Below are 24,810 nucleotides of genomic sequence, written 5' to 3' on the forward strand. Positions count from 1 at the left end.
GCATTATTGAAGACTGAATATTACATTTTAAATTAAATCAACATGAACTGATCTCCACTCAGATCGCCCAGAAGATCAGAACACAGACTTCATCTGTTCATCTGTTTGGCTGCAAAACTCCTGAGTTCTTCTTTCGGTTTGTACAAGGTCAGATGGCAGCTGCGTAAATATTTAACTAAAAGCTTCAAAAACCGGACTTCACTAAGCAGCAATGACATCACGTTAGCTACTTGTGTGAACAGATCCCAGTGAGACCTGAATCACCTCTGTTTCTACTGGGCAGAGAACCCAGGAAACCACCGAAGGACCACTAAAGACCAAAGAACCGACCGCTTACCGTCCACCATGTCGCCGGCAGCTCTCGCGCAGTTTAACTGTTGAGAGACTTTTATTTTTGATGTTCCAAATGACCAAAAATGTTATTTGAACAAAGCGGTGGACAATAACTGAACCCTCGGGCCTGGAGATCAGTTAGTGACCGATTAAATGTGAATTCCCGAACAGATTGGTTGCCATTGGTTGCTGAAGGTTATTTGCTGTTTCCAGGTGAAACTGCTCGTGCTAAAAGCCCTCCTGCACTTTGGTTGGTAGCAGGTTGTCACAGTTGTCCGTAGTGTGTATGGAAGACGCCGACTTGTCTGCAAACACTCGCCAACTACTCGCTGAGCGGATGGGAAACAGTGCTATGCAAACTGGACACACAGTGTTCACCTTCAAAGTAAAAGTTGTGTCTCTTGAAATGTGTTGGTTTCAGAATGAAGCCAGCTTTGACTTTGAAGGCAAATGTATTTTATTAAAATGTGGTCTCCTGCCATTGGTCCGTTGTCAGGCTGACGACTGGAATTGTATAAAACAGTCGCTGGTGGGAAGCTCTGCTGACAGGTGGTTTTCAGAAACATGTCGATAAAAATAAACAAAAAGTGAAGCTTGCAGCAGGATGAAGGCACGTCACCCTGCAGGATAAATCAGGTTTAAGATTCAGTAATGTGCTGTAGGTGTGATGGAGCTGGCAGGTGAGCACAAGAGGAGGTGATGCCCTGCAGGTAGGGTAGGTTAAGGCGGTGTTCTGCTGTGCACCAGCCGACCTACTTAGAAACGATAACTAACCTTTGATACACGACAAAAACAAAAACTTCTCGGGCAGGTTCTGAATCGCTCTCTGGCCTGTTTGCTCTGTAATTATGTGGAAACGATGTAATAAGTTGGGTCAGGAATGAAAATGTTCATCAGCATGTGGCTGAAAGGGAGCAGATGTTGTAACTCTGCATGACTACAGCAGTGCAGGAATGCAAACAATTCACTTGTCTGAGCATCTTATGGTTTTTAGGATTTGTTTTCTCACGATAATGAAGATGATCACTGAATTTTAGGCCGTGCAAGGTTTCCTTTCCAAACCTTTATTAAACCTGGAAGCGAAACTCTTCAGGTAAAGTGTCTTTTCGCAGCTTAGCTGAGAGAACCAACCTGTTTTGAAGACGAGTGTTTATGACCTGCGGTACTTTTGCTTCGGTTCTCTAAACGTCAGAATCTTCCCACATCGGCACGCGATCCGAGGACCAACGGTTCATTTTGTTTCCCATCCTGCGACTCCTTCATGCATGCGCTGTTTGAACAAAGGGTGACGCGGAGCAGAAGCAATCCTTCGATTTCCAAAAGGCTGCGTCGCTCAGCCTGATGAAAAATGTGTTCCAGCTGCAAAAAGTGAGAAGCCTCACAAAGCGCCGGACTTACTAACAGAAATGAAAAACACTGGGACATCTTTTCCAAACCCGAACTCCAAAGCTTTACTCTGTCCATTCATGTTCCATATCTTTGAGTTGCTACATAAAAATCCATTACTTGAATTATTTGGTGTACATCGTTGCAGGGCTAAAATTATGTGTCCATTTTGCTCATCGTGCACTTTTCTGAAATAACTCACAGACTCACTGTCTGCACGTTTTTACCTGATGCAGTTGGTGAGCTCTCAGCTTCTGCGTGACACAGATGTGGGTAAGCGATTCTGTGACCCACGATCCCAGTAATCAGACCAGTTCACGACCCAGTTCAGGTCGTCAGGTCCGGCTGGAATAAACACTTTTAGGTCTCCAAGCAAACTGGGCGACTTTTCTACTTCATACGACTCAAGTGCAGCAGAGGAAGAACAAAGTGTTGACTTGATCACAGTTTGTGATATTTAAAAGTAAGAACTGTTGACCGTCCCAGTGACAAACTTGACAAAAACCAGAGCCGTGGTTTCTGTTTTCACAAAGACAGGAACGTTTAAAAGAGGTTTAGGCTCAACAGCGCCTAAACCTCTCAGCCTTGGATTCAGAGAGCAGCGTGGGTTACTCCCCGTCGATGAACCAGCTTTAGAACTCTTTATCTTTATCAGGAGCTGCAGGAGTCTGATCTTTCAGATCTTTCATCTTTCCAGAGGGGGAGCTGTGTCCATGTCCTCAGCACCATGTCAGCACACTTTCAGAGATCAGGGTTTCCCCTCGTCTGTATATTCATGGCCAAATGTAAAGAGCTCCTGTTGGTCAGTGCTCATATTACATTTCCAAAGTTTCAACTCAGGAGGTTCTGCAGCTAATCATTTTTTTCTACTCTTGGTCACAGTACAAAGTCACCGAGGGGAGATTTCCCTTATGCTGTCATCGCAGACACATGGAAACTCCACCCTCCTGCTGTTAGTGAAGAGCAGCCAATCAGGAGAGGAGCTGACTAAGATCCACTATCATACAGAGCTTCTCTAATTATAACATAGAGCACAACAGTTATCCTCCTGTCTAGTCAGCTAGCACAGAGGTTACGTTAGAAAAGTCGCTTCTAGAGGACGGACTTTTATCTCAGCATTAAAATTTCTTTTCTTTAAAGTGTTTTTGGAGGATTAACCTCGCTGTCCATTCATAAAGAACCAAAAAGGTCCCAGTTCTCCCAGCTTGTGTCTCAGCACAGATCAGGTTTAATCCCACCAGGACAAACACAGGAGCTCCTGCAGATCCACAGGCTCATGCGTCTCATAATGAAACTACAAATGAGCGCTCATTGAATGGAGGTGACACGAACATCTGAATGACAGCGTAGGTGGTGAAACTGAGTTTGTAGCTTCAGTTATTTGAATATTAATAATCAGGCAGAGCCCTCAGGTATTTCCACAGTGAGACACCCTGCATCAGCATGCAGGAAATTATCATCTTACATAATACACATGTGTGCAGAAACACCTTCCAGGCAGCTGCATACGTGATCGGGAAACAGCAACATGATGTCTTTGCTCCTGCTCTGTTGTCAAGTTTATTGAAAATGCAGAACACTAACAGCACACCCCGACCTGCTGCCCGTCTCAGCGGCTCCTGCAAAAGGACCACAGGCATAAAAACAGCACAAAGAGATGTTAAACTGCACAAAAAAAGATAGCAAGGGCTCACAAAGAGATGCAGGACTCCTCGAAAGAAAACTAAAAGGATCAGAAAGATGAAGAATTATTAAAAAATGATCAAAAAGACACAAAAGTGCAACAAGCAGATCAAATCGGCCACAGGGAGGAATACAAGCAGTTCATTCTTGACTGAAATGGCTCGTCCTCTTTCCTAAAGGAGACCACAAAGAAAAATAACACAAATAAAAAAGCAAAAAATAAAAATAAACACTGCAAAACTTCCAAAACAACCCAAACAGGCATAAAACCACCAGGAGGAAATATGAAGCTGTCAGAGCGAGAATCAACACGTGAGCCACAAAACCACAAAACATGACAAAATGACCACAAAGAGGATAAAAACAACAACGAGACAAATAAAACCGTTAAAGAGGAAAAACCCGCTTAAGGACCGTGTGGGGTTGGAGGTCGTGTGCAGGAAAGACAGAGCCGAGGCCTCGTTGCCTCTCGGACCATCAGACTCGTGTGTGTTTGCTGTTCTCGTCTCTTTCCGGTCACTTCAGTGTGAAAGTTTCACAGGTTGGACGATGAAAACGAGACGAGGGGATAAAAGAGCGTGAAAGAGCCGAGACGTCAGCTCGTGTGTTACTCAAAGTGAAAACAAAGACGCTTCTCTGTGACGTCTCGCCTTCTGAGGAGATGACTAAGTGACCGCTTCCTGTTTGCTGTGCCTCGTGGAGCTTTTAACGTCCCGATGAAGGTCAGAGGCGTCGCGTGCAGGCTGTAAAATCACCGAGGTGGAGACCAGCAGAGAGGGAGGATGACGTGAACGCGGCGAAAGCCAAAAGTTTTCTTTTTTGGGTCATTTTCACGTGCTGAGCTCCACACTGACTCCATCAGGCACAAAGGACACAGTGTTACACACAGTCTGCACAAACTCCAGTTTACAGAGTCTCCGAGGACAACGGCCCTCGCTCTCAGCGCTGCGGGGAAACATGAACAAAGGAATAAAAGCCTTTTGTCATCGATGAATATTTCCCAGCAACACGTGTGACAACTGATGAGACCTTTTAAACACTTATTTGTTTGTCAGGGTCCGTGTGCAAAAAATACCAATAATGAAACACACTTCTTACACACTGTGTAAGCCATGCTGGCTGAGAGGCACCAGCACAGTCCAGAGACTCCAGTTGGTGAAAGTGAAGCTGAGCAGTGTTGGCACACCTGTAATCAAAGCAGCCACGCCCCTAACATCAAGCCTCATTAAAATCCAAATGCACGGGACGAGCGTTTTCAGAGAATCCAAACAGGTGAGTTATAAAAACATTCTCCCCCTGAGCAGTGTTGCCAACTCCTCAGTAAGGAAAATCGCTATTGGCTGTCCTAAAAGTCGCTAGAAGTCGCTAAATGACGTCATAGCCTAATTTGCATAATTGGTCATGCTAATCTAATTGTAACCTATGTTGTTGGAGAGAGAAATAACATCGTGGAAGAGACATAAAGTGAGTAAAAAACGTCCTAAATGCATTTAGAGTTTATTTAGAACTACAAATTAAATTTCTTTTAGCAATTATTGTTTTTTTTAATGTCACAATTCCAACCCTGCTCCTTTATCCGGGCTTGGACCGGCAAAAGTGACCCGAAATGGGCACTCTGGTGGAGTTACTTTGTGTGTGTGTGTTTATAAGTAGTTTTAAACCTTGTGATCCACAAAACAGCATAACAGTAAAAGAAGAACTGACTGCGTTACAGCACCCGCTGCTTGTTGAGAGTAAAAACAATACGCGCTTTCACGTCTTTTTTTAGCGACTTCTTTTAGAAAAAAAGTTGCTAAGGGGTCTGAAAACTCGCTAAATATAGCGACAAAGTCGCTAAGTTAGCAACACTGCCCCTGAGCAGCTGTTACGAAGCAGGATGAAGTTGCATATTTTAACATGGCAGTCTTTGAGGACTGACTCACTGCTGGAGCCTCCGGCGGACATTACAGGAACTGCAGGTTTGGGTACTTTTCACTCAGATTCCTTCCTGGTCTCACATCTGGACCTGAACACTGGAGCAGATCTCCTCCTTTGCAGGACTTTTGGAGGAATCTTGAGAGTTTGACCATCCAGGCCGAGTCTGCATGTGTTTTGTGGACTCTTATGATGGAGAGTGGTTTGTGCTCAAGTGTGGCCAGGATGAGAGCCAACACCTCCAAGCCTGAGTCCTGGTTTCTCTGCTGGAAAATGGTGCAAGGATCTAAGTTTAGAGAGTTCAAGTATCTTGGGATCTTCACATCTTATTCACAGGTAACGAGGCGGTGGAGTGTGAGGTGGACCGGCAGGTTGCTGTAGTGTCAGCAGTAAATACTCCTATGCCACTCCCCTGCTGATTCAGCTGCATTGGCTCCCTGTCAAGTTCAGGGTCCAATTTAAGATCATAATCGTGACTTATAGGGCCCTGCACGGTGTAGCTCCAACTTACTTAAGTGAGCTTCTTCTTTCTTATCACCCCAGCAGGTCCCTGAGGTCTTGTAACCAGGGCTTGCTGGTTGTCCCGCATACAAGGTTAAAAACCAAAGGTGACAGAGCGTTTGTATCAGTGGCTCCCAGACTCTGGAACTTGCTCCCTTTGAGTTTGACATCTGTGGACTCAGTCACGTCTTTTAAAAAGCAGTTAAAAACGTATCTGTTTAAACTCGCTTTTGGTTGATTTTGTTTTGTTTTAGATTTTAATGTCTGTTTTCTGCCTCTGTAAAGCACTTTGTGATTTTATCTTGAAAGGTGCTATATAAATAAAATTTTACTTACTTACTTACTTCATTCAGGAGGACGTTTGATTTATGCTCCACCCTCACCTCCGCTCATGGGATATGGGTGATGATCGAAAGAGTAAGGTCCCAAACACAAATGAGTTTCCTCTGTAGAGTGGTTGGGATCAGCCTTGGAGACAGGGTGAGGCGCTCGGGCATCTGGAGGGAGCTTGGAATAGAGTTACTGCTCTTCTGTGTCTACAGAAACCAACTGAGGGATCTGTTAGGATCTCTCCTGGGAGGTTTTACGCCACAGGGTCGACCCAGAACCAACTGGAGAGATTTGGTATCCCTGGTCTGGGAACGCCTCGGGAACCTCCAGGAGTAACAGGGAAAGGCTGCTGGGGAGAGGGTCTGCCTAACCTGCTGACACTGTGATGAGATCACAGGATGTTCTCTGCACTGAGATCATTTACTGGGTATAACGGTTTCATCGGTCGCTGTATGTAAACGACTTTACTTCTTTATAAAGTTTCAAATGTTTTACGCTTCTTAGTGTTTTGGCCCAACATAAATAAAGAAAGAATAAATAAATAAACATAAATGTGCTTCCAGGTCCAGCTGTGTTATTGTCTGTTTGATGTGCATGGAGAACACTTTGACTTGTGGCACAGTCTTCCTCTCAGTCGCTGCAGTGACGGAACAAAGACGGGAATGTGATTCAGGGTCAGCCGCCGGCTTCTGCACGATAAAACCTGGAGTGTGGCGCCCTCTGCAGGATGAATGAGAATCTGTGCAGAGAAAACTGGTTTTATATTAATGCAACAATTCAGAAACAAACTCTCAGACCCTGAAAACAGTGTCAGCTTTCATTTGAGCAGGTTTACGTCGATTTGACCCTTTCAACGCTGGCCTTTCAACACTATTACCCAAAGTGCAGTGATTCCAGAGTTTAAAGAAAAGACTCACATTTCAGCCAATTAGTTTGAAGAAAGCTTTGACACTGTAAACCTGTGCAGTGGTGGAAAAGCAGCAACTTCACTGAGGATATAAACAATCATTTGTTTTGTTGCTCTCGTGGGCATCTCCTCTTAATTTTAATGATCATCTCTGTCCTCACAGTACAATTCAATTCAATTTTATTTATATAGCGCAAAATCACAAGTCATCTCAAGGTGCTTTATATTGTGCAGTGGATCGTACAATAATAGATACAGAGAAAAACCCAACAATCATATGACCCCCTATGAGCAAGCACTTTGGCGACAGCAGGAAGGAAAAACTCCCTTTCAACAGGAAGAAACCTCCGGCAGAACCAGGCTCAGGGAGGGGCGGGGCCATCTGCTGTGATTGGTTGGGAGAGAGAAGGAAGACAGGATAAAGACATGCTGTGGAAGAGAGCCAAGGCACAACCATCACCAACTACAGGCATCACTGGGTATAGCCCGTCAGTAGGTATCTGGAAGTTGGCCAATGACAGGTTGTGTTTTGGGTGAAGGCATCCTTACAGGAGCCGGAGCCAAACATATTGAAACCTTGACCAGAACAGGACACCACTCATCCAGCATCCCACAGTCCAACTCAGCAGCGCAGACAATCCTTTTACTCTGATAGATTTGGTATTTCCTGTGCGGCAGCGCCTCGTGATTTCTCTTGAGCTGAGCTCTGACGGTGAAGGTCAATCTTCTGTTTTTTTTCTCTCTTCCTTATAAACACATTCAAGTTTCAAAAGACAGACATCAGGAGAGAAACAACACAAAGTATGAAGGGCACTCTCACTCTGTACAAGCACAGACACGCCCACGTGTGCCTTAGATTAGTTCATAATGTTATGCAGACCTGAACATGCGCAGGAGGACAATCTGACATCATCATTATTGAGCTCGAGCCTCGACCAGAGGGCGCTTATTGGTCCGTCACAGCTGAGTGACGTCTGTGTGAAGGAAGGAGAGAAAAAACTTTTTAACATTTTTACTGGATTATTTCTGACCTCCGACCATTTAATTATGAGTATTGATTGATTATGATTATTAATCTCTGGCTCTCTTCCACAGCACGTTTCGTGCCAGATGGCCCCTCCCCTCCCCAAACCTGGTTCTGCTGGATCCTTCTTCCTGTTAAGTTTTTCCTTCCCACTGTTGCCAAAAATCTTGGTCGTAGGGGGTCATTTTATTGAGGCAGCTGTTATTGTAATCCATATAAATAATGCCATACATATAAAATAAAATGCAAGTTTTATATTTATAAGGTCAAAGATCTTTTTTCACCCTCCTTTAATTAAAATTCTTCTTCCTCTGCTGCAGCCATTTGTTGCCACGTTCACCTGGTATTAGCAGTAGATAAATAAACCACAAGTTTGCATTTAATCTGAGAAAACTGAGAACAGAAAACGAGTCAGGAGCAGACGCCGTTCAGAGAAAACTTTATTTATTCACTTTTTAAAAACAAGAATGACATCGTGTCTTTGAGGGTTCAGCTTCCTGTTGCGGTGTGAGAGCATCATGGACACCTCGCTGACAACCTACAAGGATCATTTTAACCTCACAGAGCAAAACTTTATTTAAACACAGTGAAGGAGCAGTAACAGAAGTCTCAGACGACACCTCTGCAGGAGAAGAGCAAGCTCGAAGGTACAAAATACTTTATAAATACAGCGTGGCGGTACTTATAAAACTGAGACAATATAAATATGTGTCACGTGTGTGTTTTCACAGACAGGAAGCAGAGGACACTCTCAAACCCAACAGGACAAAGATGGAGGACGACGGCTGTACGTGTGCCGCGGCCCACAATCCTCATCCCTGACCGTCTAATCTACATATATACACTGACCCTCCAGAATCAGACCTCTGGTGGACACATCATTGGGAGAATAAGTGCTCTGAACACAAGAGGAAAAAAGAAGAAAAAAAAAAGCTACAACAACAGAACTGATGTCAAATTAAAATCTCATAACAGAGAGGAGAGGAGGAGTTATGAGGAAAAGAAGGGGAGGAGAAAACATAACCCAGGAAAGGATGAAAGGAAACTGAAGTGCAACAAGTGTCTGTCACAGTCCGGCATCGTTGTACGTGGGTTTGACCACCTTCAGGATGCTCTGTGCGTTCTCCTCCACCAGGGGGCGCCACTTCACCTCTCCTGTGAGCAGCAGGTCGTCCCCGTCCAGCGCGTCGATGTACTGCATCTGCACACAGCAGCACGTCCACATTTACCCTCACAGCTGATAGATCAACATCGACTGTTTTCCTTTCTGCAAACGTTACTGCGTCATAAACTGTGAATAAAACTCACAGATTTCTAAGGAAACACATCAGGTACAATTTCCAGGTTCCATCAACATTTAGAACTACTCGCACGTCCATCAATCCTCTGCTGCTTCCCTGGGGTTGAGTCTTAGGGCTGCAGCCTAAGCAGAGAGGCCCAGACCTCCCTCACCCTTCCCCCCTCCTCCAGTTCATCCAGGGAACACCGAGCTGTTCCCAGACCAGCTGAGAGAGTCTCATTTCTACCCCGGGAGCCTCCAGGTAGGACATCTTCACCCAGGAAGAGACATCCCGAGTCCTTCCTGAATGATGAGACTCCTCACCCGCTGTGTAACGCTGAGCCTTGCCATCTTTCCGAGAAAACTCAGTTTAACCGCCTATTACCGCGAACTCGGTTTTTGGGTCATTACCCAGAGCTCACGCCCATCGCTCAGGGTAATGACGTAGATGGACGGTAAATAATCAGCTTTGCTTCTTTAGCGCTGCTGAAGAACTATTCTAATAAGCCCCGAGCTCTCAGTGCAGACATGGAAAACCAACTAATTCTGTCGGACCGCGAGCAGCTCACTGTGGGAGAGCTCTCTGCATGGAGACGTGCACATAAACCAGTGAGTGTTAAACCCAATTTGCTCATCAGCAGAAGACTCTGGATTCCTGTGGTTAAGAAAACAGATGGAGTCAAGCCTGGAGAACGTGGGCCCGAAGCATGTGCCGAGGTCTTATCAGGACATCACAATTCAAATGCAACAAAGTGCACGTGTTAGAAAGACAAAAGCTCACCTGTTTGCGGACGTACTCCACCATGAGCTCGAGCTGTCCGGGGTCTTCACACTGACGGTTGAACAGGTTTCTCCACAGAGCCGCCGCCAGCACACAGTCATCGGACAGGATTCCCTGCAGGTACCAACACACGTGTTCACATGCATGAAGTTTCTTCTAACCTGATATCTGCAGTTGATGTTTGCTGACATGTCCCAGCTGTGTGATCCAATCAGGATCCAGACTTTGGACCGGAGTTAAAATTGAGTGAGTCTGCAGTGCATCTAAGATGAACTCTTAAAGGTCATTCGAAACAGATTTCCAGTCGCCTTTGAGCCGAGTTTGAATCTCGGCCGTAAAACAGCAAGTTTAAAATTCTTTGTCTTACCTCATCGTATCCAAATATCGCTGCATAGAAGGTTTCGGTCATCGCTTTCATCGCTTCCTTTCTGTGGATGGCATCAATCTGCATCATTAAACAGAGGAAGACAAATCAGAGTGAAGCACAGCAGAGATCGAGAATATACAAGATTTGTACATTCGTGCCAGGCAGAAACGTCTGGGCTGGAAAAATGAAGCCAAGGCTGAAGTGCAAAAACCTGCAGTTCCTCTAACGTCCAGCAGAGGCTCCAGCAGGGAGTCAGTCACCATAGACTCCCATGTTAAAACTTTACAGCAGAAATAAACATGTTTAGAGTCTGACACACAAACTGTTTGGTCTCTGTGGAGAATTCTTCCTTCATACCTGCAGAGGGGGTTAAATTGCAATAAGGCAATAAGTTTGAATATTAGGGGGCGTGGCTTCTTTTTGACTGACAGGTGGATGGCGACACAGGCGGCTGTAGCTGCCAGCTGTCTGCTCTGTGGACTGTGTTTGTGCTGTCAGAGCCTTTTGGTGCATTTTTAATGACATTATCTGACCAATAATATGGCTGCTGTCAGGTTAACTCTATGGGGATGCTGAATGTCCAGTCCCAGGTTTGTACAAACACTTCCAATAATTTTGGAGATGTCAATATTGAAAGAAAAAAAAAAAACGTTAAAGTACAGGTTCATCATTTGATTGATCAAAGAAGTTTTGATAACTAAGTAAAAACTGCAAAACATTCTGATTCCCAATTCTTTTTCTACATTTTCTATTCATATACACATGATACTTTTCACCATTTTTAATAGAAAAATAAATAAATTAATTAAAAAATCCACACATTGACCAGTAAAATCAAAAAACGATCCCTGTGCTGTTCATTTGTTCTACTGGATGACTGAAGCTCTCGGGCCACAGGTGAATCATACGGATCGTACTGTAGGGTCTGTGCGAAGTTTTGCACCAACGCTGTCGTGCACACAGCAAAAATAAATGTCAGAAAACCTTCCTGCTGCCGCACAGCCGGGTTTGTCGCCACTGAATCCAAAGGTGAACGTTTCCTAATGCTGCAGGCTGGAGTGTAGAGAGTGCGGGCGCTGAGGAGGCGCAGCAGTGATTATGAACGTGGAGAAAATGAGCGATGTTTTTCCTGCGCTCTGCCTCAGCCACTATGAAACCTTAGAGCAGCTCCAATCACTGCTGCTCGCTGTATAAATATAAGCTGCTCATGTAGAGCTTGATTAGGAAATTTGCGTTTTAGGGAATCAAGAAAAAAAAAGAAAGAAAAAAAGATGATTTTCCAAGGAAAAAAGACTTCACGATGTTCACGGCTGCATGGATGTTTATCTAACTCGCTTTTCTCGTCTGTTCCTTTAAAGATATTCAGTTTATTCATATTTATGACTCTACAGTCTGATAAACACTCCTGATCTGATACACGTACAGCTTTGGCCATCAAACAGTGCTGCAGCCGCAGCGTTAGTGAATGGTGCTAACGTCATGCAGCTGTACTGGCTGTGAGGCTGGGAAACCTGCAGTCAGTCAGCAGCAGGAGCTCCCGCTCAAACGCAACGTCCGGACTAAAAGAACGTTCGGGAATCTCATCAGATGGATTATTCAGCAAGCATCAAACAAATAATAAGACTTAATAAGAATGAAAGTAAGTCAAATTCTTCTGCTAACTAATGCTTTAGATGGAAAAATGTATTTTGCTGTTGCATAAATGTGCAAACGAAGCTTTTGGACTGTTGGAATATCACTGAGGGTAACGTCACAGTCAGCTGTGCACAGTGAGGCTTCCTCAGTATCTCTGACTGCTGTATTGAGGATACTGCTGTTATCTGCTGTTTGTAACAGGCTCAGGTCGTGATAATGATTGAAATGTGACATAATGAACGGACGGTTCACTAAAAACTTTAACTTGCTAAATAAAAATGGTAAATGGCCTGTATTTGTGTAGCGTTTTACTCGTCCCTAAGTACGCCAAAGCGCTTTACACATCCAGCCATCCACACATTCACACACTGGTGATGGCAGCTACATTGTAGCCACAGCCACCCTGGGGCGCACTGACAGAGGCGAGGCTGCCGGACACTGGCGCCACCGGGCCCTCTGACCACCACCAGCAGGCAACGGGTGAAGTGTCTTGCCCAAGGACACAACGACCGAGACTTGAACCGGCAACCTTCCGATTACAAGGCGATCGCCCCACAAAACACAGAGGAAATGTCCCCGAGCGCTTCCACAGATCTGCTGGCGAGCACTGAAACAAATCTTTGATTATCAAAACATCAGCAGATCGTTTTTCTGCCAGTAAACGTCTCGTTTCACCTTTCAGTCTGACTACAGGAGAGAAACTAGCTGAAAACAGCTGCTCTGTGTGTACAGCTGGGACGTAAAGAAGCTGCAAACTTCCATGACTTAAGTTAATGACTTCAGCGTAAGGTCAGAGGTCACAAAACAAGTGAGCTCTGAACAAGAGAAACGTGAGGTCAGAATCGACGTCTGAACATCTTTACTATTGAACTTTAAAAGAAACTGGACTTTGTTGTAACTGTGCTGACACGCTTGACATACAGAACGCGCAGGTTTACGTACACATGCTGACAAAAGGTCACGTATGCAGCTGTGAAAACACCTGCCGCGTACGCGACCGATGCATGCGTGCCCACGCTGCAGGAGTGACCTCACAAGCCAGACTGTAATTTCTCATCTCTGACCTCTTTCTGTCACACGAAGCAAAAGGAGCAAAACTAACGAGCTCCTTAATATGAAGAGCGCTGAAAGCTGCTGCTTGGCTGCCGCTGAGCTCGCTTTACAGCCAAATCCAAGCGGCTGTGATGAGGTGTGGATTCACACCTTCACTACGAGTCAACTAAATCTCCAAAGACCAGTCCCTCCTGCTCCCACCTGAACGGTAACCCTCTGATTTTATGAGTGTTTACACCACACGCTTAAAGATGAAAACTTTTCTGCTCCAATAAGGAAAGCTGCATCAGGCAGAAAATGTTTTCCTGCACTGATGAAGCTCTGGCCCTTCTGCAGTTCTGTTTCTATTTGAAGGCACGAACCCAAAAGACTGACGCTCTCGCCTCTCCAGCGTTTTATCAGCTCTGTTCCTGTGCTGCACGTCTTTCAGCTCAGTGTTTAAAAATACTGGCACCCCTCAGCCTCCTGGTAGATACAATAAAGATCTCAATCTCAAAATCCTACACCGCCTTGTACTCAAGTTATCGCATTCACAAGACTTTCAGAAAAGTTGACCCATGACCTTGAGGTCGAGGTCCCTGAGATCCGAACTCATCTGATGTTTTTAGTAGATACACCGATGGTATCAATTTCAATTTCTCAAGTTATCGCATTCACAACCTTTTTCGTCAGGGCGTTAGCCATCAGCTAAAGCTCTGTGTAACTGCAGCCCACGAGCTGACGGGGTCTTGGACTCCAAATATTTCACTGCCTCGGTGAAGAATCAGGACCAGCTGAGGTTTCAGTGTGGACATGAAGCTTGGGAACCTGGAGCTGTGCATGGATCGTCTCGGATGTTCTATTGGACGAAGTTTGGTCGGCTTTTGACGTCGCATTCCTCCCACAGTGTCTCTGCTACTGAGAATCCTCAGCATGAACTTTGACTGAGAACAGAAGAACAGCGTCGATCATCTAATTCAGCCAAAAACTCGTAAATCCTCTTTTTCAGGTCTGACGTAGCGTTTGTGTGTTTTGGTACGATGACGTTTTGTGAAGGATGCTGAGACTGTGGACCGTTTTAACCCTCAGCAGCACCAAACTGTTTGATTTTGGAGAATTTTAAAGCGCCTAAAAATATCAGGCTTAACAGTAAGTGGAGGGGTACAAACGTGTAATTCATAAACGAGGCTCAGAGGCAGGCGTGTCTCAGTTTGGGCCTACGACGTGAGGAAAGAACCGAGGATGCTCTGAGGAGTGAGAGCAGACTGCTCCAGCTGTGCTTTTACGCGTTTTGACCCTGTTTAATATCCTGCCGCCCTACATTTACATTCTTTGTCACAACTCTTTAATTCTTAAACGCAAACACCCGTAATTAAAGTGGGTTTTTCCCCTCTGTTAGCTTTGAGACTCGAATCCAGAATAATCTGCATTATAGAAGGACAAAGTGTTTCTGAAAGCTTCGTGTGCTCAGAGCCCAGATTTATGTCAATGAGCGACACTTCCTGGAGCTGCTCCACTGACAGAAAATAGAGGAACGACTCTGTGGACACGGCGGCCGCAGCCAGGCTCGCTCTCCGGGGATTTGTTGGCACAATTACGCTGATGTAAAACTTTAAAATCAACAAAACCTGCATCCTTTGTAGCATGCAATGGCACGGATAAAACTGAATGCACTGTTGCATCAGCTCGAAGGGGAAATGTGGCTGAAATAATGAATATTTATTTAACAGAATGACATTTAGCTTGGAGACGTGTTTGTGTAGATTTGTGGCGATTTAATGTCACAGAAGCACTTCTGAGGAACCTGAGCTGCTGTGGAAAATACTGCTGCTGTCAAGTCTGTATTAATGCAGTAAAATAATCAGTCATCAGCGTGTGCTCATTCTCAGCTCTTCAGTTCCAAACGTCTGCCCTGCTGAAGTTTTCATGTTTCATTCTGGAGCTAAAGCGATTAAGTTAATTACATTTAATAAAGAAAAACAATCAGAAAGCCAGTTTTCAAACTTTGCCCAGCGCCAGTTTCTAAATGATGAACATTTCCAGCTTTTGCTTTCTAAAACAGTAACTTAATACCTATGACTTTTGGACAGTTCGCTCCTGCGGCTCCCTGACCCGTGGCAGGAGGTGTAGGGGTCTGGTGCTGTGTGGATTGGGCCACGGTAAGGGGCGGACACCCCTGCGGGCCAATCCCTGGTTGCCAAAAGTGGCTCTTGGAACAGCACCCCTCTGGTGGGGAACAGCCTGAGAGTTCCCAGCTAGGGTTCAGACTCGGACTCGCCTCAACAGTGTAGCATCTTGAACCCGGGGCTGGCCTCTGTTCCACTGTGGAGCTGGCCTCAGTGTAAGGTGGTGAGCAGGGGTGGGTCTACTTTTATCCCCCGAACTTGGCACCTGAACAGAAGGTTGCTTACCTGCGTCTGCAGGTTGAAATAAGTTGAGACTATGTGCCCAAAGACAGCTCAGAGTACCTTTATTACCTGGATGGGTGGAGTGCTCGAGGGTGCAGTGAAAGCTGGAGGGGCGTGACAGAAGGAGGCTAACCGACCTGCAGTCGTTTGTCCATGATGAACACTTTAGCTTCACGCTGCTCCTTTAACTGAGAAGATGATCTATGAATGGTCCATATTTAATAGATTTATTTATATGAGGTTATTTGACAAAGTCAGCTAATCAGTGCTACACAGTCGAGCCTCGTCCTCCCCGTGAGGACAGTTACTGGACGGTGCAGCTTACAGGATCTGCAGATAAATGCAGCTGGGATAAGCTGGACTGAGCATTCCCAGTGAGCTGGGGTTGTATCGGTGGTCCGGGGCATTTCCAGGAAAGCAAAGGAAACAAAAGAAATGCTGACTTTGAATCTTTGTGGTTTACTTTGTGGGCGGAAAACTTCAAGTTTGCAAATCCCAAAATTACAGAAACCTTTTAATTTACTTCAGAGCGTACGGTAGATCTGTGTGTGCTCTGATCATGTGACTTTTCTTTCAGAAAACAGGGTTTCCTGCATTTCTTTGCAGCTTTCAACAGAAAAAAGTCAAAAATATTTTAATTTAGTTTGAGTAAATAATCCCAATCATTCAAAGTTCACATTTTGAGCAGGAGACGACTGTTGTGTGTTTGTCTATTCTCTTACTTTGTTTTCTCATCTTTTCACTTTCATGCTTAAGTTGAAAACAGTCTGTGATCACCACATTTCCATGAACAGTTGGTTACTGACATTATGAAGCAGATGCAGCAGCTCAGTGGAGTTGATTCAGATCAGGGTTAGACTGCACAGCAACACGAGTCCTGTTCGTGGCGAAGGCAGTTCGTACGTGCTGATCGACATTCACATCACACAGCTGTGAAACACTGACCGTGTGCATGCTGCAGGAGACTGAACCACTGCCAAAGCATTCCTGCTGGAACCTGAAGATCCAGATTCTGTTCCAGCAGGAGAGCTGGCTGATTCTGACAGGAGCGCAACCTCTGCTGCGGCCGTAACCACAAACCAATCAGCCGAGTTGATGCAAAAGCTTGAACACAGTATTTTTGTCGCTGAGGGAGAATTAGAGTGAAAGCTTCTGTTACACACTAAAACTCTGGTAGGAATTAAACAGCTGGGAAAATATCTGAATTTGCAAACTCAGCTCCAGTAAATAACCGGAATGAATGAGTAACAGAAAACCTTTGTTACATGATCATTTTAGTTTTAAACCAAGAATAAATCAGGATTTCAGGAATCAAACATACTGCTGGACAAAGTTCCAACAGGCTGAGATCTTTCTCCCAGCAGTGACGCTGAAAAGTGGAAATACAGTCACATGATATTTACAGCCTGTGCATTATGCACGCTGTGCACCAGCCTGCGCGTGTGTGCACCAGCCTATGTGTGTGTGTGTGTGTGTGCACCAGCTTGCGTGTGTGTGTGCACTTCACGATATGACAGAGGGTCTGGTTGCAGCCGTTTCTGTAGTAACCGTGGCTGCTTTGTTGGTATTGCTTCTGTTGCTTTCGTTTAGTTGCAGAAGTTATGCAGACGTTGCTGCACACGTAGAGGTTGGTTGTCTCTACGTGTGTTGGTGTCTTTGTGGAGATTTTAATACTCTCAGCTGAGACTGTTTCACCTGCTTTCACGCCTCTGAATTTCATTTTTTTCCCCTTCAAGATCAGAAACATAACGTACCCCCATGATTTTGCTCCTCTGCTCCACATCCTCCCACATGGAGTGCACGATGTAACGGCACATGTACTTCCCCTCTCTGCCCTCCTGACGCATCCGCACCAAACACATCCTGAGAGCACAAGAACACAACAAGGAGACTGAAACGAGCGCACAGCCTTAAATCGCTGTGCCGAGTGAAGCCGTGTGCTCATCATATAAAGAGCGTCACTGTCACAGCCACAGCAGGAGCAACACCGGCATCATTAAAAACTCTATCAGACGCTTCCAATTAGACCACATTAACACACCAATAATAATAATAATATAATTATATATTATATGCATTTTCTCACTGTGAACTGGGTTCTTTGCATGCTACAGAGGACGTTTAATCTTACACAACATGTGAAGGAAGATAACTGTCAAAGTAAAAATACATCACATGACACACGGCTGGGCTATAAATACACGGAAGAGCAGCAACCGCACAGACAGCGCGGTCGACACGGACCACGGCTCCCTTCGCTGCTTACACCAATCAGCACACAGATTCCTCAGAGCAGCAAACAAACCATCTGATTGGCTGATTGGATAAATCCAGCTGTACAGGTGTACCTAATAAACTGGTAGCTGAGAGGATGTGTTTGTGCGACTCACCATACGTGCAGCTGTGCAACCAGGAACCAGGAGTTGAGAGTGTCAGGGAGGGTGCACTCTGAAACACACGCATTAGGATTCATTAGGACTCTCTGCACGTCGCACCTGCTTCAGACTCTGCAACTACATCAACATACAGTAGGGCTGTTTGACGTCACCACATATATCGGATGACGATATGAAAACGTCTATCGTTTCATATTACACACCATCATTGTTTCGAGGTGTCGCAAAAACTGTTTGCGGGAACATTTTTCATGGTTTTGATGGTCACTGTAGCAGCTGTATTCATTGGTTAATGTTCTCTCTCTTATATTTAAAATAAACACACTGCGGACAGACAAGTGACTGTTTTTACACGTTGTCGTTAGCAACAACGAAGGTAAACCCAGCATGTGGCCCTGCCGTCCGCTTGTTTATTTCCCACATAAATCTTTCACAATAAAGCTGAAGATCTTTTTGAGATTTTTCAAAATAAATGACGACAAACAGAAGGACCAATCAAAACAAATCGTGCACTTTATTCCTAAACGAGGGGCTGACGCTGTAGCATGGACATGGTTTGGTTATGAGAAGTCTTACACCAACACCTCAGACTCAAACACGACAAACCTCTGCTACCAGCTACGCAAGAGTCACGTGACAGAGTGTGGAGAGTTTACTGATGAGAAGCAACAAAGAGCAGCACGTCGTGTGATAAATACTCACAAAAAAAAATGGCGGCCGTTACAACTTATGTCTAAAAATGTATCGTTTCATGCATTGAGAGTCACAGAATTTACAGAAAATGTAACATTTTTGTGATAAATATGGCTGTCGGGACGATAAATGTCTCATATCAGGATATGAGATTTTGGTCATATCGTACAGCACTAACATAAGATGTGCTTTTCTTGTTAAAACACTCATATCTGAGAGTTTAAGGTGAATAAGCAGCAGAGCTGAAGGTTTGAACGTCTCCAAAACACAAAGCGACACATTTACCGTCCACACCTGAGCAGGAAGGTGACGATACCACAGAACGGAGGACAAATCCTCAGCTCAGAGATGAATCCTTCACAGCTGGGAGTCATATCAGCGTTCGTTTTAAGCTTCTCATTACGTGAGATTTATATTTGAGCTCTTCGGTTTGTTCTGCGTTTGTGTTTTTATGTTACTGAGAAAAGTTGTTCTTCAGGTTTGTTTCAACTTTTGGGATAAATATCAGCAAACATAAGCCAGTCACCAATAAGCATGTCCGAGGCAAAGCGGGAACAAACACGAACGGCGGCCCAGGGAGCCGAGCGTGGTAAACTCACTGTCGAAGAACTCGTCGTAGTTGATTCTCTCCACGCAGCACGTGTACATCCGCAGAGCAGCAATCTTGATTTTCTGTGGAAACAAAAACATCACGTCTGACGTCATCACTCTGTAACCACAACATCGCACTCACAGCTACAGCTGACAGCTCGGAGTTGCTCTCACCAAACATGAAAGGGGAGTCGGGGCGTTCATGAGGGGAAGTATTTCTATCAGCTGATTCTCGTGATGTCACTGACATTCAGAAATGGAGGAGGGGCTTAGTGATGGCGTTTGAGGGCAGCTGAACATGGTGTAAGTGAAGGAAAACACCAACTTCAGAGCTCTGCTGCGTTGTGGCAAACATCACTCATAGGAAAGGCCTCGGCAGGCGACCCTCCTGCGATGGCGCCGAGACACAACACGCTGGCTTCCTGTTGAAGCTTTCAGGGGGCCACGCTGCCCGAGTAACAGCCTGCCCTCCCTATCAGCCTTTACACCCCAGCGGCCACAGTGCAGACACTCATTCCGGCCTTTCTTTACTCCTCCTCGTCCTGCTGGCTGTTGGGGCGAAGCGACTGGATTGTGTGGGAGTAATTACACTTCCTGCCTAGTGTAAATGCACCACTACACTCCCATTACCAACATTTGTCAATGGAAACAGGGGGGGGGGTAAAAATGACATCAAACATGCAAACTTATCCAAATGAGTTGCAGAACGGACACGTCAGCAGGTAACAGGTGGCCTGGGAGGCACATTAAACACATTATCATGACACTAAGTGCTCACGTTGATTTCACACATCAAATGAAGCCAAATCACCATCACCTGCTCGTTTTCAGCCCACGTCTCACCCGTCTCTTCTGCACTCACCCATTTATTGTATTTGAGCGGTCCCGTGAAGCCCATCGCCTCGATGAGCTTTGTGAAGGCGCCGACCTCCTCCTCCGTGTGCTGATGCGTCTCCTTCACATTACGGAGCTGAAGGACAAAAAGAAAAAGTGGAGCGGTGAAAAAAACGACAGCGAAAACAGAAACTGCTCCTTCAGCAGGTGGGATATCAAACGTGTGACCCTCGTTAAATCAACAGCATGTGACGACGCACCTGTGCGGCGCGACCTTTACCGCTCACTAAATTAATACGCTGACCTACTCCGAGCTGCACGCCGTCTTCGTGCTTTGACAGTTTTATTACAGCCACCACGACCCCGCTAACCTTCATCAGGACGCGCAGATGTGCTGAAGCTTTCTCCCAGTTTTCAAGCTTCATTAAAAACAACAAAACCAGTTGGAGCCTCGAACACACGGAGCAGGCAGGAAGTGCTTTAAAGGCACGAATACGACACGACTGAACTCAGAATTCATTAAATTCATCCTGAAATCCAAGCAGGTGTGAAAAACTACAGGCTGAATAATCAACCCTTTAAAAGAGGAATTACAGTTTATTTGTTTTCATTTAAGCAGAAAATGAGGAGATCCCGAGTGCAGAACAACTGGCTTCACAAAATGCCTCCGAGATGACGGAGCTGGAATCGACTGAGTGAAACGAAAAGTTATTTATCAGCAAAGAGTATATATATATATATATATATATATATATATATATATATATATATATATATATATATATATATATATATATATATATATATCTATCTATCTATCTATCTATCTATCTATTAAATCTTATTTTAAGAATCAGAAAAGATAACGAATAGGAGAGCACCCCTCCTTTTGTGCTTTCTGTTTGGCATATCGGTGCCCCCCCACTGGGACAAAAGAGCTGCTGCACAGGTGTTTTTAATCAGTCCATCTGTGGGTTAAACAATGAGGGTTATTTGTTCATGTGCTTGCATGAGATGTTACCTGTGTGGCGACATGCAGCGTCCGGCACGGCGTTACTAATGGAGAGGAGACGCCCGCCTGCCGACAGGCGGCCAGCGCTCTGAAACAGGCTTCCTGATCCAACCCCTGCAAGGAGAGAGAAGTCAGGCTGAGCACAAACGATCGACTGTTTTATTTGTTGACTTGTTTTTAAAGACGGATCAAACACCTGCTCGTCTCCCACTAACAGCAGTGATCTTCACGTCACAGCTCAGTGTTGTTCTCCGGTTTAGCCAGTTTTTGTGACCTTTTAGCATTTTTTGTTTGAACTGCACAAAACATCCTTCGTTAACCCTCTGACTGCTGGACAGGCTTTTTCTGAGTCAACATTTATAAACTGATTAAGTCTCTGCACCACCCAACGTCACTGAGTAGAAAGACCTGCAACAATAATCTGATTAAGTTCATTCAGATTTGTAAAAACATGATGTAAATTTAAAACCTTTCAAAATGGACTAAAGCTCAAAGAGAATGAAGAGACCGCTGCTATGAGCTGATGGCCTAAACTCCCATATACTGTGTCAAAGAGACACTGAGGGAACAAAAACAAATATTAAACCTCAACATCTGCATCAGCACAACTGCTGGCAAAGCTTTAGTTCAATTCTCAAAAAACATTTAGTACCTAAAGAACCTTTAGGTCATTATCTGGTTGTTGCTTTAAATGGTGGTTTTTGAAACAGCTGCTGCACTGCACATGTGCAAAGAGCACAGCTTAAAGCCTCTGTCACAGACTGAATCAGCCAGGCCTGTGGCAGAAGACAAACACCTCGAGCTTTCAAAGCGGTGCCAAAATAAAACTTCACCACACTCAGAAAGAAATGCACACAAGACTGAGACAGTGGGCCACCTCCTCTGAGCCCCGAGTTAAGATGATCAGACATGTGGGGGGTCACCTTTCCTGTGAGCTGAATAATCAATAACCTAAAAGTGACCCTGCACAGCTCAAAAACCTGCTCCTGTGACGGACCGATGGACCGTTTATCTGTGAGGGCACCATTTATGCTAAACAGTATTACAGACATCAGAATAATATTTTCTGCGCTCCAGTCTTTTTCCAGGTAAAGCACCGCTTACTTCAGCGAGACGAAGCCCAAACATCCTGCATGTATTAAAAGAGCCCGCGTGCATTAGACACCCTGGACCCTCAGACTCTGATATTAAAATGTCCAACTTTACAGCAGGAAAAAAAGAAACATGTTTACAGCCAGATACAAAAATCCCTTTCCCTAATCTAATTTCACACTCGAGTTAGGCGACTTTGAGTAGTAGCCCAGCTGTGGATGTGTGCTGCTTCAAGTTTAAATGTTGCTGCTCGTGCTAGTCGGCACTAAAAGTAGTAGTCAGTTACCCTCACTTTATTATAGTGCGGCGGCACCTTGGTGCGCAGGCCTGACACACAACAGCACCTTTCCGAAGTGTAACCGAGTCCACTGTGCTCAGCTGATTATTTTCTGACACTTGGATCAGCTGACTAGGTGACAAGTCCCTGAACTGAACTTATCAGATTAATAATATGGCGGCTGTGCCACATTATTTGTCATATTTGTCTCTGGTCCAGTTTTTGACAGTAAACCATTGACGGTCTATACTGGTCTATTTGTTGCACCCACATGGTTTGTGGACAGAGCCTGCCACTCAACTAGGGCTGCCACGATTAGTCGACTAGTCACGATTACGTCGACTATCAAAATCGTCGACAACTGATTTAATAGTCGACGTGTCGTTTGAAGCTTTGTAAGATCACAAAAGACGCAGGAATAAGTAGTAGGATTTAAGAGTGTAATAACGGACTGAAACAGAAGATGGCAGCACTGCATGTACAAGGATGCCAGCTGCCGTTAAACCCCGAAGAAGAAGAAGAAGCTGTGTCCCAGAATTCATAGCGCAGCCCAGCTCAGTTTCCAACAATGGCGGCAGCTAGTTAGTTTTAATGTTACTCTTATTATTCTTTCTGGGTCACAAAATAAACGTTTAACATATTTTCAGGCGAGAATGTAGCTGTGTAAACCTCAAATATCTGCTCAGTTTATCAAGACACCACATATTTTCAAAAGCGCTCCGACGTTTTCGGAGACGTCTGTTACCCACTAGCTCGATAGCTAGCAGGGGGCAAGGCTCACTAGAGCCGTGAGAACACCGGACTCCCGGCAAATCGTTTTCAAACCCACCGCCGTCTTTCGCTACTCAGGTTAAATATATATAAGTCACTTAGATAACTTAAAATGTTATTGTTTGGCTTTTTTTAGTATTTTATTTGTTCCTGAGTAAATCGGTTTGGCTGAGATTAAAGTTATAGTTTTTACACAGCTGAATAAACATCGAGCAGACAGCTGATTATCAGAAGTGTGAGATGCTCCAGAATTTACTCCGTGTCCTGTTATATTTTAGATAGCAAGGAGTTTATTAAACTTCACCGAAACAATCTGCAAATGTCATTAAAATTTAATAAACTATCGTCTTGTCTTTATTTTTAGTTAGCACATACCTTAAACACTTAAAGCTGTAAGCTAATGATAGTTATATAAGAGCAGATGCTGCTGGTGCAATAAACTGTACGTTTTACGTCCAGTGGATGATGATCTGATTAGTCGACTAATCGCAAAAATAATCGGTGAGTAGTCGACTATCAAAATAATCGTTTGTGGCAGCCCTACACTCAACCGCCGTTCACTTCTACCTCCTAAAAACATTATCATCATCATGCCAACAGGATAACACAGAGGTTTTAACAACACAAACAGCTGACACGTCCATCATTTACATACAGTCTATGGTTCAGTGACTCATTAAAATATTTGGACAAAAACGAAGCTCGAACACGTGACTGATGACTCTGGTCTTCTACAGAGTAATTTCATTTCTCGGGTGACAAACACGTTATTATTCATATATGACAGAAGCCTCGGATTGAACGTGTGATGTAGAGTTTCTGTGCTCGGTGTAATGAAAACCTTTAAACTGGGAGCGCACTTTAGAGCCGTTACTGCGAGTCTTTGGTCGAGTTCGCCTCCTTTAATCTGAGCCCTGAGATTAATCCTGCTAATGGAGCTCGCAGGCTGTCCGTGTGAGTCTGTGTGAAACTCAAACACACACGGAGACAGATGAGCGCTCACTCCGTCACCTGTCGCTGTGTGTTCACCCAGCTGTCACCTCGAACATCAGCCTCAACTTCTTCACCTGTTAGCCGGCTAAGCTAACGCCAGCGGGGCGTTTCTTACCTTGCCCCCGGCGGAGGCGGCCCTGCAGGCGGACACATGAGCGAAGCTTCTGGCGGCGAACTGCAGCGGCCGCCGATACATGGCTGCACGAAGACCCGCTGTTAAAGCCGAGAAGCGGGCTGCAGAGTCACGGAGGCTCCCTGCACGGAAACCTTCTGGTTTGGTAACAGCAGCAATGTCAACGGAATCTGTCCGGCACTGAATAGTGTCCGGGTAGAAATATACAAAGTGAAGAAAAGGTCCGCTTTTAACCCGCTCCGATTAAAGTTGAATCTTTCATTGTTGGAGCCTTCACTGAAGTTAAGCAGGAATACTGCACTGCAAAAATACCATTCAAAAGAAAGTACACTTAAAGCGCTAAGCTCAAGCATTTCAGGGTAAGATAAGATAAGATAAGATACCCCCCACCCCCCAATCTTAATAAGGTAACAAAAAACAATCAAATACATATAAACA

At 44.8% G+C, this 24,810-nt stretch overlaps 1 protein-coding gene across 1 annotated transcript; it reads right to left on the reverse strand.

The window, feature by feature from the left end:
- Nucleotides 1-8,501: 8,501 nt before the first annotated feature.
- Nucleotides 8,502-24,570, reverse strand: uqcc1 (ubiquinol-cytochrome c reductase complex assembly factor 1). Its single transcript, XM_084929644.1, has 9 exons — nt 24,355-24,570; nt 21,116-21,220; nt 20,123-20,230; nt 19,269-19,341; nt 17,971-18,028; nt 17,335-17,443; nt 10,506-10,583; nt 10,139-10,252; nt 8,502-9,279 (listed from the first exon to the last, which is right to left on the reverse strand). Exons 1-9 carry the CDS (start codon nt 24,433-24,435, stop codon nt 9,145-9,147), a joined length of 861 nt encoding a protein of 286 aa, XP_084785770.1. The 5' UTR covers nt 24,436-24,570; the 3' UTR covers nt 8,502-9,144.
- Between the last annotated feature and the right edge of the window lie 240 nt (nt 24,571-24,810).

Source organism: Perissodus microlepis, chromosome 5 (assembly GCF_051167445.1).
Source record: "Perissodus microlepis isolate ML-2025 ecotype Zambia chromosome 5, ASM5116744v1, whole genome shotgun sequence".
Taxonomy (NCBI): domain Eukaryota; kingdom Metazoa; phylum Chordata; class Actinopteri; order Cichliformes; family Cichlidae; genus Perissodus; species Perissodus microlepis.